Source organism: Alosa alosa, chromosome 12 (assembly GCF_017589495.1).
Source record: "Alosa alosa isolate M-15738 ecotype Scorff River chromosome 12, AALO_Geno_1.1, whole genome shotgun sequence".
In the NCBI taxonomy this organism is placed as follows: Eukaryota; Metazoa; Chordata; class Actinopteri; order Clupeiformes; family Clupeidae; genus Alosa; species Alosa alosa.
The window spans coordinates 33,037,884-33,052,008 of NC_063200.1; the positions used below are offsets into that span (position 1 = coordinate 33,037,884).

The following is a 14,125-nucleotide window of genomic DNA, read 5'->3' on the forward strand; positions in this document are numbered from 1 at the left end:
TAAGCTCTTTAGACAGGTATTGCAGCTAGCATGTAACGATGCACATTACTTTTACCACTTGCATCGCGAGGAACCAATCACATCATTGTATCTGATATAGGCGGACCATGAGGCGAGCTAAACAGATGACGACAGCGCTGCAACGAATCAGTCAGTTAACATTGGTCATAGTGTTATCCAATTGTGTCGAAGTCTGGAATCAGTCAGTAAACATTGGTTGTAGTGTGATCCAATTGAGTGCAATGAGATTTTCAAGTGCATGCTTGGTGCCGCCCCTTGAGTTGGGCCATTTTCATTATTCGTGGCCAGACCCTTACCAGGGTCTGGATTTTCCAGGCTGGTAAAAATGTGGAGTCATTATTAAGTCAGTGCCACCTTCAACGAGAAAAAGGCAAAAATTTGTTTTTGGCTCATGTGGATGAAAGCCAACAACTCACATAATTCCCTGCCTTCCACTGCTCTTGCTGCTCTACCAAGCCACTCCCCCAGGAACTAGCCAAGGCCTATCTACAAGCACACAGAGAGACTCATTAATAGTTCCTTTGGCATTAATAAGGATTTTAAAATTAAAACAATCATTGTATATGTTACACTCAATCTTGTGGCCATATAACTAAGGTCCTGTTCTTCATATGGAAACATTTCAAAATTGTTTAGATAGATTGCTGCTGTCTTGGTGAATGACTGTTAACAACTTATTGCCATCATCGTGAAGCGCGCATCTCATGGTTATGGAAATACCATGCACTATGCCATTTATATTGCTAGAATAATACATTTCCAATTATAGTACGTTTCCAAATATATAATGTACAAAATGTGTTCTAGTACAAAATGTTATTATGCATTCTGTTTTTACATGGGTAAGGCCACTGCACATCCAAATACATCGTCACCGCCATCGTCATTACTTTCAGCCTTCTTCGCAGTACAAGAGCCTAGCCTGTTAACTTAGCTTAAAAAAGATGGCGGATATTGCTTTTAGTTTCTGCAAGTCCCACCTACTGATCTGTAATAGGTCTGTAGCGTGAGTGGGTCCCACCCCATGGAAAAAGTGTGTTTGTAGTGTTTGTAGAGTGTTTGTAGTCTCAACAAAGATATGAGACTTCCTGCTTTCATTGACGCAAAATGACTTTTTTTGGTCATTGAAAGCAGGAACTGCAACACTGAAATCCGTATTTCTCCCGTCTCAGGGGAAAATGAGGGAATGATGCACGACCATTCAAAAACATGACTGTGTTTCTAACGATACAAAGCTTAATGCAAATAGGTGAAGTGTCCCTTTAAAGCAGAGGGGTGCACTACATAGGCTAGTACAGCGTTTCTCAAACTATGACCACCACCGTGGAGTGACTCAACGCAACGTGGAGACTGCTGGTCCGCGGAGCCGTCAAGTGATTTTAGGCCGGGTGCTTCATCTGAGAATTCGCTGCGCAATTGATCAAGGAACCGCGGAACTACAGAAAAAGAAAACAAATGTTTCTGCAATCAGGTGGAAATAGACAGGGAAGATCACGCTGTAACAGAGTTACACTCCCACTAGATTTTTTTGGTGCCACTAAGTCAATTAATGAACCAAAAGTTAAGAACAATATGTCAGTTTGTATGTGCCTACATGTACTTAAATAGTAGCACAAAATGATCTGGTGAAATTAAATCTTCATATGATTTTAAAGCCAGAAAGTGCTTGGTAACGGAGTTACAGAAAATGAAGATCACTTTCTTACCATAAAAATCAACATCATACATGTGGTTATCAAAATATAACACTAAAATAGCTTGTATAGAAGTGTTTCTACACTTGTTTCCTATAATATGACCAAAGATTTTGCGACTGACTAATTTTGACATACATTTCTTATAATAATAATAATAATATGTTTATTTTATATAGCGCCTTTCTCAAACCCACGGTCGCTTTACATAGTACGTAGTCTAAGACATATATGTTTCATAAGTCATGGTAACGGAGTTACATGGTAACAGAGTTCCCAGTGGCGTCGTTAGGTATGGCATATAGTTTATATTCCGATCATGTATTAAAACCTTGAAATGAGATGGATCTATTTATCAAACATACAAGCAGGATCTCACTTGAACATTACCTTACCACACTGTGCATAATTTGGAACGTAGGCTACTTAGAGCCCGCACAAAAAAAGTAAAGGACAGAGAGAGTGTTCCAGGGCTGGGCATGTCAATGTTTGCATTTCCTAGTTGGTATAAGAAAGTTATAAGGAAATCATAAAGGCAACAAGGACAAGGAGATGGCGGATTTATGCTCTTCTCGTCATTTACAAGTTCAGGTAGGTTATCAGCCTGCCCTGCACTCACCTAGTTGGCATGGCCAATCCGTGCTGACCTATACTTACTTTGCCTTTTTAGAATCGAATTAGTGAGTCTTCAATGGTTCGTTCTCCTTAACTCATTGAATGCCAAGCTGTTTTCGGAAGCTTTGTCCTAGAGTGCCAGCAATCTAGACCATTGTTGATGATTTTTGTACAGCCACAGCATATTCTGTGTTATAGCTATGAACACATACAATGGCTCGTTTAAAAGGTGAGACTTTAAGCTCTCAGTGGGTGCAAACCGTGTATTTCTACACGCCTCTGTTCCTGAGAAATCCCAAGCTAAACAGTGGCTAGTTTTCATCAAAATCGCTGTTTTTTTTCTAGAAATGGAGATATAACGTCTTTCATGAAATATGAAGTGTTGCCTGTAAACTTTCCAGGAAGTGATCAGCGAGACCTGGAGAGACTGCCACCTAGTGATAGACCCACGAAAATGGCCTGGTTTTGAGATGACTTGCATGCGTCACTGATTCGACACAAAGCGGCAACCCAGTTATGATAAAATGTCCAGATACAGTAAAATGTCTAGATTGTGCGTTTTCATGAGTTTTCGATCGTCATATATTTCATTTCCATTCATCACAGAGTTCCCAAAATCACATATAAGGTGTGTTAGAGTGTCTAGTTTCGTAATTTAAAAAAAAAGAAGCTAAAAACGTAATATTACGTTTTTGGCACTCAATGAGTTAAATGTGGGGTATGGGATTCGCAAAACGGCCAGCAGATTCAAAGAACATGGACGTGCAATCATGCACGAGCGAAAACTCAGATGCGCGAGAGCGAACCAGGCTAGCGTAGGCTGCACTATACGAGCTCTAGTCTCCATACATACATACCATAGACTGTATAGTCTATGATGCATACAATCGCTCACATCAGCTTCCTCCCCAAGCAGGTTAGTTAGCTAGCTAGTTCTACGTTCTTTATTCATCTCCAAAAGGGTTGTAGATAGATAGATAGATACTTTATTGATCCCCAAGGGGAAATTCAAGTAGTCACACAAATGCCCGAAGTTCCTCAAATGCCCGAAGGCGCATGATTTTAAATACAGTACATAAGAAAATACAGACTTATGAACTTACTTATGGAGCTAAATTTGTCTCAATTTGTCTCACACATCTACAATTGTGAAAAACAATTTACAAGTTACAAAATATATGATTTTTTTGCGTGTGGATTTGTGCGACTTTCATGCGAAGAACGTCTCAAAAACATGTAACTTTGGAAAGCGAAGAATGCGTGTGCTGGTGATCCACAAATGCAGATATTTAAAATATAATTAAAAAAACAAATATGATTATTTTATTTGTGGATATCAAAACACACATGCAAATCAAGAAATATTTGTGGATCCCCCTCTGCGCATATACATATATTATTGAGACAAATTTAGCTCCATAACTAATAGACGTTGACTATAAAAGATTACAAGCCAATAGCCAGGACCACAACACTGCAATTGTTTGTGTTAGCCACATGTAGCTGCTAATATGCTCACGGAAAGAGCCCATAATGACCTGTTAACTTTGTGGTTTTACTGTTGTATAAATGACAAAAATACTCCATAACTTGTCCGCGCAGGTTAATAGTTCATCGGCTTTTCAGCAGAAAAAATGCCACAGCCGCATCTGTTTGTAGACCTTCCTGATCCTTCAGTTGTCGCCAACGTTGGAAAACAGCGCCTAGGATGACTCTTGTTTTCGCTTTTTACTCTTTCAGCCGTTTTATTCGCAATTGCTCTCTCAAATATAGATTTCCTTTTTACGTTTGCTAGTAGTGGTGGTGGTGGCGTCTTGTCTGCCATTATCTTCTAGTTATCAGCTAGCTCTGGTACTGCAGGATAATGTCAGATGGAAGTACCTTGCACTTCGCACTTGCTCTGACTGGGTCACGAGCTTTGAGTATGTGCACGAAGGGGGTCACGCACGCGAGGGGGGAGGGGTATAGTATGACCGTTTGATTGACGAACTTCCAATGTTTTTCGAGCCCTGCCTGTTCCACAGATGATGGGTTTGTTTAATTTCCATTAGGAATAGGATTTCAAGTGATTTTGCAAAAATGGCCAAAAAAGAGAATCCCATACCCTACCTTTAAGTTAAACATAACATGATATGCATCTTTGCTATTTATAACGTAATTCGGCTAAGTGGCTAGGCTATAGCCTATAGTTCATTTTTAATAGCAAACAGAAATGTCAAGATAGCAACAGGTCATTACATCCTTTAATTGTCAAAATATTATTGTCCATATTATTCAATAAATGTGGCACATATGTGGCTAGAGTCTGTGGATTAATCTATCAAATGTGAGCAGCAAGTGCAGGCAAAATGGAATTATGAGAACCGTTTAGACTCTATGGACCAAGCCCCGAATGTTTTCATCTGCTAGCAACGGCCATGGGAGTTACAAATGTTCCTATTGTTAAAACAAGATTTAATTGTGTAAACTGTTCCCAAAATGATCATGTATTCATTAGTTATAGTATGTTTATCATAATGGGAAAAAAAAAACATAAAGTAGATGTACCGCATAACGGTACAAAATACGACTGGCGCACATTGACGATCATGCCTGTCAATTTTTCTCCATTCTCTACTCTTGCAAATCATGCTGTGTGTGTGTGGGGGGGGTTACTTTGCTAGTTTATGAATTGGAGGGGGGTGGGGTTACTTTGTTACTTTTACTACTCATACTTTTACTAGAGTTTTTACTTGGGTATGGAAAGTGTGTACTTTTACCATCTCTGGTGGCACGCAAATTTATGTACTATCAATCAAAGGGTAAAGAGATTAAGAAAAAAAAGGCATGCGCTTGCTGCCATGAACCCAATCACATGTCTACATTTCTTGTTCATCTGTGCAGGCCATGTCCTAAGATGAGCCAGAGCAGTGTGGAGCTGGATCAGGTGAGTCAGCAGGGATCAGTGGACAGTCTGACACAATCTCTGCGAGAATTGGGCAACAGCCTGTCGACGTCCTCCACTCCACTTCAGCCTGATACCTGTGAGTGTAAACCAACGTAAATCATTTTGTTTGATGGGTATGAGGCGAATGATTTGCCATAGAGCCCTTCTCCTAACCTGATAGGGAGTTAGATGGCTATTTGCAAATATACTGTATCATTGGCATGATCTCCAAACAACTGTGACATAGTTCAAATAGGGGGGAAGTCATTCTGCAGCTGGTTCTGTTTTTGTATTCAAACTAGGACTGTATTTATCAAGACACTGATTATTAACATTCAAACCAAAAGGTGGAGAGGTGGTGTTTCATATAAAAAGGTGGAATTGTGAATGTTTTCCAGGATTTAAAGATTAACTCGTGCATGCTTTGCTATTGTGTGTGGTGGGGGCGGGGGTCCTAGTTCAAACGCATGTATTTTCTCAAGTCTCTGAGAAGGACTTTGATCAAGAAAACATCTGACCTCAGCATATGTTAAAGCTGTTATACTTAATCTTTAAATTAAACATTTAGGAGAAGTACAAAAGATTATGTTTTAGGCTATGTTAAGATTCCATGGTAGGAGTTTTTATAAAGTCCTAGAAGTATTAGTTGGCAGAGGTGCTTAAAGTGTTGTCCTGTTAAACAGTAACCATAGGTGCTCTTAGTCAGACTGTTTAAACTGTATTGCTCACTATGAGCCTTCAGTGAAAATTCTGATGTTTAGATGTAGCAGAGAGTAGTACACACAGACTTTCTTTGTTTGTCAAGTCCCGAAGTCCCAAGTAAATCCCCATATAAAGATTACCCAAAGTCAAGTCCAACTGCTGGCTGGGGCACCTGCACCGTACGCCGGCGATCCGGGTTCGATTCCCGCCCCGTGGTCCTTTCCGGATCCTACCCCGATTCTCTCTCCCACTCACTTCCTGTCATTCTCCACTATCCTGTCGCATTAAAGGCATAAAAGCCCAAAAAAATATATTTAAAAAAAAAAAAAAAAATTCATTATACACTCTTTTAAACTAATTTAATGCTTGCATTTTACCTGTAGAGTGTATGTTAATGTGCTAACAAACAAATAATTAATGTCTTAAATGGTTATTCTTCTCAAATAATTTTAGAAAATACAGTAAATGAAAGACCGGAAATGAGGAGCAATTTTTTTTTTTTTAATTCTTTAACTCTTTTTCTTTAGGTGGGCTGGATGGCACAGAACAACTATGCCCATCCCTGGTTTCCACCAACCCTCTTGTCACCACTGCAAGTTCCCCCAACTTTGAGCCTTACCCAAGTAACAGCCTGGGCCAGCAACTGCAGCCACCTCCTCTCCCTGAGAAGAAGCTAGTGAATCGCACGGTGTCAGCACCTGGCGAGACGGGGGGAGGAGTGACTATGCGAGGCAGACCACGCTTGCCATTTTATAAGTCAGAAGATAATGTTTGTGGGCCTGATGGTGCCCCCTCCAGTCCTGTGGATGCACGACCCTTATACTCATCCTCTGATTGTCTGGAAAACTGTCCTCTTCCCTTGAACCGGCCACTACGTTCCTGCATAGTGGAAGAGGCAAGGTTGGGCCGTCTGGGTAGTCACAGCCGTGGCAGTGTGACAACAGTCTCCTCACCTCAACTGAGCTGTCCTGCCCCCTCTGGCTCTACCCTGCAGCTGCAGACCCTGCTCAGCAACATGGACAGTCGAGAGGGTATTTACTCCAAGCTGGGTGGGCTATACGCAGAGTCGCTGCGCAGGCTGGCCATCAAGTGCGAAGACCACTTTACTCGTAACCAGGGAAATACCCTGCGCTTCCACGAGAGCAACTGGTCCCTTTTCAAGTTAACCTGCAACAAGCCTAGCTGCCAGGCAGGGGATGCGATCTACTACTCAGCCTCCTGTGCTTCAGATGCAAGCAACCCTTATGCTGTCAAGGTAACAAGCAGTAGTGGCCATTTATGTAAGAGGATACAGTGTTTCCCAGAGAATTGAATTCCATTTGTGGTAGTTGGTTTGCAGAATTAACTTGAATGCAAAAGTTTTTTAACAAATTAGCACAGTGTGGTTATGATACTAACCAGATTTAAGCACAATTTAGTACAACCTGGAAAATCATTGTGTGGTGGTCAATGTTGATATTGTGGTGGGCCGCCACAAATAAGTCAATGTATGGGAAACACTGTAAGGTGACTTACAGTAGTAAATTACAATTAGGTGGCAACAATGGGCAGCATGAAGCAAGGGACAGTAAACAAAGTAGTGATGGGGAAGTTTCATAGTGAGAGTGGAAGAAAAGAGACATTGAGTGCCAAAAACGTAATATTACGTTTTTCCTTCCCATGCATTGAGTGCCAAAAACGTAATATTACGTTTTTAGCTTTTTTTTTAAATTACGAAACTAGACACTCTAACACACCTTATATTTGATTTTGGGAACTCTGTGGTGAATGGAAATGAAATATATGATGATCGAAAACTCATGAAAACGCACAATCTGGACATTTTATCATAACTCGGTTGCTGCTTTGGGTCGAATCAGTGACGCATGCACGTCAGCTCAAAACCAGGCCATTTTCATGGGGCTATCACTAGGTGGCAGTCTCGCCAGGTCACTTCCCGGAAACTTTTTAGGCAACATTTCATATTTCATGAAAGACGTTATATCTCCATTTCTAGAAAAAAAAACAGCGATTTTGATGAAAACTAGCCACTGTTTAGCTTGGGATTTCTCAGGAACAGAGGCGTGTAGAAATACACGGTTTGCACCCACTGAGAGCTTAAAGTCTCACCTTTCAAACGAGCCATTGTATGTGTTCATAGCTATAACACAGAATATGCTGTGGCTTTACAAAAATCATCAACAATGGTCTAGATTGCTGGCACTCTAGGACAAAACTTCCGAAAACAGCTTGGCATTCAATGATTTAAGATGCAATTTCAGGCAAAATGTTGGTGATATTTGAGCTCAACAGCCAATCAAGTTACACCCCACAGCCCTGAAGCAACATCTTGATTGGTTGTGTGATTTCATCCAAGACCCTATGGGCCCTTCCTCTCCCATGAATGTAAATCAATAGATGACGACCTTTTTATTGGGCCACCTTAATTCTGAAGTTAAGCTCTGTGGGTGTGATCGGACGGCGTAGGAAATAATATGCATAACACAGTACAGGTGTAACACAAACTGTAGGCACCTAAAAAAAAGTATTTGCTCACAAATGGGAGAATGTTTCCCTTCCTTTGTTTCCCATTTACAAGGCAGTGACTGTGTACAAACTCTTTTTTTTTACATTGAACAGACAGCTAGAGGGGTTGAGGAGCAATTTGCTGAATTTGACAAAAAATAACTTCTGTGTTTGTACACCATGTTGGCTTTGTAAACGGCAAAACAAATACTGGCAGAAAGCACCACAACCCAATCAACACATTGCTTCAGTAGTACAGAAGGTAAGGGTGTAAGTTTGATTGGATGTTGTTGAACTCAAATATCAACAATCCTTCGTCAGAATCACAAACTCCACTTTTACAGGTGGAGAGTGTCCACTTCTTTGATCAAGGTTGTTCCATAGGACAGGCACTAAGTAGCAAAAAGCTCTGCCTCCTACCATGCTCTCTGACAGTCTTGGGGGTTATTCCAGAAAGCAGGCTTTCTTAAAGATCTGAGTTTGAGATATACTGACTAAAGTAGAGCACTACTTCATGACTAAGTCATCATTAAAGTATCATGTCAGTAAACTGTCTTGACCTAGTTATCCAACTCAAGTTTCAGAAGCTTTTTTAACAGTTGGGAGTTGCTAGAAGGTGTTAATATAAACCAATTAGCTTCTTAGTTAAACCTATGTAGCAGATTTTTGGTAACTAGATAACACAAAGTGGTAATGGAAGTCATGGTTTGACAGAATGACTGTGGCTTCTATTTCCTAATTACGCATGCTGCTCGCACAGTTGTGGCTTTCAATGAAAAGTAATAAGGATAGAACAGATTTTTTGTGGGGATACCTCCAGGTTCTATTCACTTTTCCTTAATGGGTCATTAATAAAATAAAATATTACTAAAATATACTATTGTGATGGAACTGCCTCGAGGGACATAATGAGCAAAAATGAAAAATAATTCCTTCTAAATAACTAAGCAAAACGTAAGTATAGAATAAACAGTTCTGTTAACAATCTCAGTCACTAGGCCTATATGCCTAACACACGGGACAAGACTAGACTAGCACTGACGAAGACTGACAAAGTGGTGAACATACAGTGAGGCTCATAAGTTTTTGAACCCATGCTAAAGTTGACTAAAAATAGGAATATAAAATCATCTTTTGGAAATTGTTCTTAATGCCTTAAGTAATAAAATGAGGAAATATCCAACCTTTAAAGACACCAATTTTCTTTGTGAATGAATAATGTATTGTAAATAAATAAATGTTCTTCCTTAAAATACAAGGGTCATAAGTGTTCGCACCCCTATGTTAAATTCCCATAGAGGCAGGCAGATTTTTATTTTTAAAGGCCAGTTATTTCATTGATCCAGGATACTATGCATCCTGATAAACTTCCCTTGGCCTTTGGAATTAAAATAGCCCCGCGTCATCACATACCCTTCACCATATCTAGAGATTGGCATGGTGTTATTTCAGTTAGCCTATTAGCTGGTTTGATTTGCATTGAGCTCAATGAGCATCAAACCAGCTAATAGGCTAACTGAAAATCTGCCTGCCTCTATGGGAATTTAACATAGGGGTGCAAATACTTTTGACCCCTGTATTTTAAGGAAGAACATTTATTTATTTACGAACCGTCACAATTATGTAAAGAAAAAAATAATGATTGATACCAAATGGATACAAAAACAAGTTTATACTACCCTTAATGTCACTCTTTTTGCACTTTCCCCCCCAAATATAGGGCCTTGTAGAAATCAATGTGAATGCCGCCGTACAAACGTTGAATGGTTCAGTCATACAGAAAACATGTTTGTCTTCCACCCTACAAAGTTTGGGCAGCCTATGAATAATATTTTTCTTGATATGAATGCCCAAACATTGCTTCCAATATAATGTGATTTTCAGGCTGTAAAACTGACGTAATTTTAAAGGCTGAATTTGAACAGAAATATCAACCTTATCTGATTTGACACGGAATGACCCCAATGCTAATTTTGCACTATGTTATGTTTTAAAGATTTAAGGACCTGCTCAACCCTTTTTTATCTTTATCTGCAGATTTGTAAGAGTACTTCTTCTGACTCAAAGCAAGGCTACTTGTATGGGCTTTCTATCCAGCAGAGTCTGCCTCCCCACTTTAACCTGCAGCAGGACTGTGGCCACTTCATTGCGTGTGTACCCCAGAGTATGTTGCCATCAGAGGAGCTTCCTGCAGCATCAAGCCCTTCAACCATGGTATCGTCTCCTGGCCAGAGTGAGCAGGAACATGTAGTAGTGATCACAAATGAGGTGCCCTACCAGAGTGCGTCAGATTTTGTGCGCGAGTGGATATCATTCCACAAAGCTCAGCCAGAAGTCTATGAGCGGCGAATATGCTTCCTGCTACTACAACTCTGCAATGGTCTGGAGCACCTGAAAGCCTGTGGAGTCACACACCGTGACCTCTGTCTGGAAAACTTGTTGCTGGTCCCCCACAGACAGGCTGGCTGTGCTCTGGACACACAACAGCAACAGCTCCCACGTCTAATCATTAGTAACTTTACCAAGGCAAAGCAGCGTAGCGCTGAAGGCCCTACTAAAACTGACCCTCGCCTCAAACGTGATCATGCCCGACTGGCCCCCGAGATTGTGTCAGCCGTCCAGTACCGCAAGTTTGATGAGTTCCAAGTTGGCATCTTGATTTATGAGTTACTCCACCAGCCCAACCCGTTTGAGGTGAGCCCAGCCTTGAAGGAGCAGGAATACTGCTGTGAGGATTTGCCCCCCATACCTGGCGTATCTTTGTACTCCAGTGGCCTACAGAGGTTAGCCGGCTTGCTGCTCCAGTCTGACCCTATCAAGCGTATTCACATCCAGGATGCCAAGCGGGTGTTGCAGAGCCTATTGTGGGGTCCGCGGAGGGACATGATGGAACAGCATTGCAAGAGCAGCAGGGGGCAACACGAGGGGCTGTTGAACTGGCTGGATGTGAAGCGGGCACTGCTGATGATGAAATTTGCTGAGCGCTCTCTAGAGCCAGAGAGGAATGCTGAGCTGGAGGACTGGCTATGCTGTCAATACTTCTCCACTGCACACCCATTGTCACTTTGTCACACAGCCGAATTGCTGTACTCATTTAAAGTTACACACTGAACTATCTATACTACTATTAATGAATGTGAAAAAGTGTGTTTAAAGGTATGTGTGTAATAAGTCAATGAATGAGGGGACACTGTTGACACTATACTGGAGATGTATTGAGTTCTACACTGTGTTTATGTTTGCTTTTATTTTATTTTGTTTGGTCATTTAATTCCTGTGAAATTGGCTGGCTACATTGCTGCTTTATCATGCTCAGCATCAGCATTTTCTGACTGAAGGAGACACACTTCCGTCCTCATATTACTTCATGAAAGTTACTAAGTCATTTTCTTAGTATTGACCGAATTATACATTATACATCATTGTTCACTGTGCTTTTTATGATTGTGTAACCTTGGGAACCCACTGAATAATTAAATTTAAAATTAATCTAATGTAATGAATCACAAATTCTATTTGCTAAGTGTATGTTCATGGCACATTCCACCATGTGAAATGTTATGTACTGTATATGAGGTCAATTTACACCTTGCATTAAAATGTTATATTGCAGTCAGGATGGCCACACAAAGTTACCGTTTGTATGCATTGTATGCCAAGACACATTGACGATATCTGGTCAGCCAAACCAGGCCATAAGACTTAAGACTTTGCCAGTCTTTCATATTAAGGCCCTGCAGTTGACGGGAAACTTTTACAGCTTTTATCATTTTCAGGGTGTTTTAACATTTAAACAGAATGGGTCTTTGAGCCAGCGGTGTTTTCTATATGCTGCAAGATTGCAATTTTAAGTGCTGTAGGCTAATAGTGTTTTACTCTGTTTTTGGTTACCTGTGTCACTGGCACAGATTTAATACCGCATATTTTTGTTAAATTCTAAACAAATCACAAGTTATTGTTTAGCCTCTTCCCTACTTGATCTGTAGAATTGGCATTGTGCTGGATGAAAGTTTAAACCCCCCAGCTGCAACTTGTGAGTTAGCTCTGTTTTATTCTGGCCCTGTATTTTCATCTTTATGATTTAAAACAAGGTTGTGACTAGGGGGTTCATCAGCTAGACATTCCTATGTATGGAAGTAATTAAAAAATTTGACCTGTTCCACAGTGGCATTTAAGTTGTGTACAGCTGTATTAAAGTACATATAATAACATCTACAAATATGTCTGCTCTTGATAACCATCTATAGTCGTGGCTAAAAGTTTTGACAATGACACAAATGTTATGATTCAGTTTGTGTGATAGTGATTATTGTGGTGAGTGATCAGATTATATCTTAATCACAAACATTTTTTACTGTTTTTGTCCTGGTGAAAATGTCCAACTAACATCATTTTGGTATAATCATATCATCAGCACAGTGTGAACTGGCACAAGTCAGCTGAAATCTGAATAGCAGAGCAGACTGAAGTGCTTAACATTTGTGTTAGCAATGATTAGCCTCAAAGACACATGCAGCTGAAACACTTTTTGTTATTTAGTATAGTAGTGAAACAAAACAAAACAAATCACAAAATGCTGAAGCAGCAAAATTTGACAGCATTTGTCACTGTCAAAACTTTTGGCCTCGACTGTAAAGATGTAACACCCACTGCCATCAGCAGCACTGTACCGGTACATAACGACTAGTCCACAACTATTATGAAAAACTTACTATGAAACCCCTAGCTGCGACATGAGCCATAGATCAGATGTCAACATGAACATTGGAGTCAAGGTTACAATATTATCACAATATGGATACAAGCAGGGTAGGAATTTCACAGCTGCCACGACGGCCATGGTCAGTGATGGTCTGGGGAGGCATACCCTTGGAGGGACGTACAGACCTCTATGGGCAAGTCAACGGCACCCTCACTGCTCTTAGGTATCGGGATGAATCTTCAGACACATTGTCAGACCCTTTACTGGTGCAGAAGCCCCTGGGTTCCCCCTGGTCGGCCACATGTTGCGAGAGTGTGCAGGCAGTTCCTGGAGGATTAAGGAATTGATACCATTCACTGTCCCCCACACTCCCCTGACTTAAATCCAGTAGAACACCTCTAGAACATATTGTGTTTTGGTCCATCCAACACCGGCAGGTTGCACCACAGACTGTGATGATGGCCGTGTCCACATCTGGGAGCAGACCCCCAGGACGCCATCCGCCGTCTCATTGTCAAGCATGTGGGGTCCATACGAACTACTGAGTACCAAATTTAGGCAAAATTGACTTGCTTGTCGCATCATTTTTTCACTTTTTTCATTGATTTTCGTGGGGGTCTTTGAATCAGCCCTCTGTAGGTTGATCATTTTCATTACCAAAAAATAATGTAGCATCCTTAAAAATGTTTTCATTACTTTAGCCCAGACCCTCTGGGCACCATACGTGATTGACTCTCCAGGCATTTGGCGTGAATAAATTGGGAGGTGTAGGCATAGGCTACCTGAACACGTGGTAAAAAAAGCTAAGAATTTTAGCAGATTGGCAAACAATGCCTAACTTTCCCCAACAGAGTTTTTTTTTACATGCTCACAGGGCAGGTGATGTGACTGATTGCTGAATGTTACATTTGTCGCGTCAGACTGTCCCACAATACTGAAGTAGCTGTATGTAACTTTCTG

The 14,125-nt window shown here is 40.8% G+C and overlaps 1 protein-coding gene across 1 annotated transcript in view; it reads left to right on the plus strand.

Annotated features, from left to right (window-relative positions):
- The window catches only part of LOC125304551 (inactive tyrosine-protein kinase PRAG1), a 68,746-nt gene extending 56,068 nt beyond the window's left edge, over positions 1-12,678 (plus strand). The window contains exons 4-6 of the mRNA XM_048258936.1: positions 5,214-5,353; positions 6,486-7,213; positions 10,501-12,678. Coding sequence (XP_048114893.1) covers positions 5,214-5,353; positions 6,486-7,213; positions 10,501-11,574 — 1,942 coding nt within the window. The 3' untranslated portion in view covers positions 11,575-12,678. The remainder of the gene's footprint in view (positions 1-5,213; positions 5,354-6,485; positions 7,214-10,500) is intronic.
- The last annotated feature ends 1,447 nt before the right edge of the window (positions 12,679-14,125 follow it).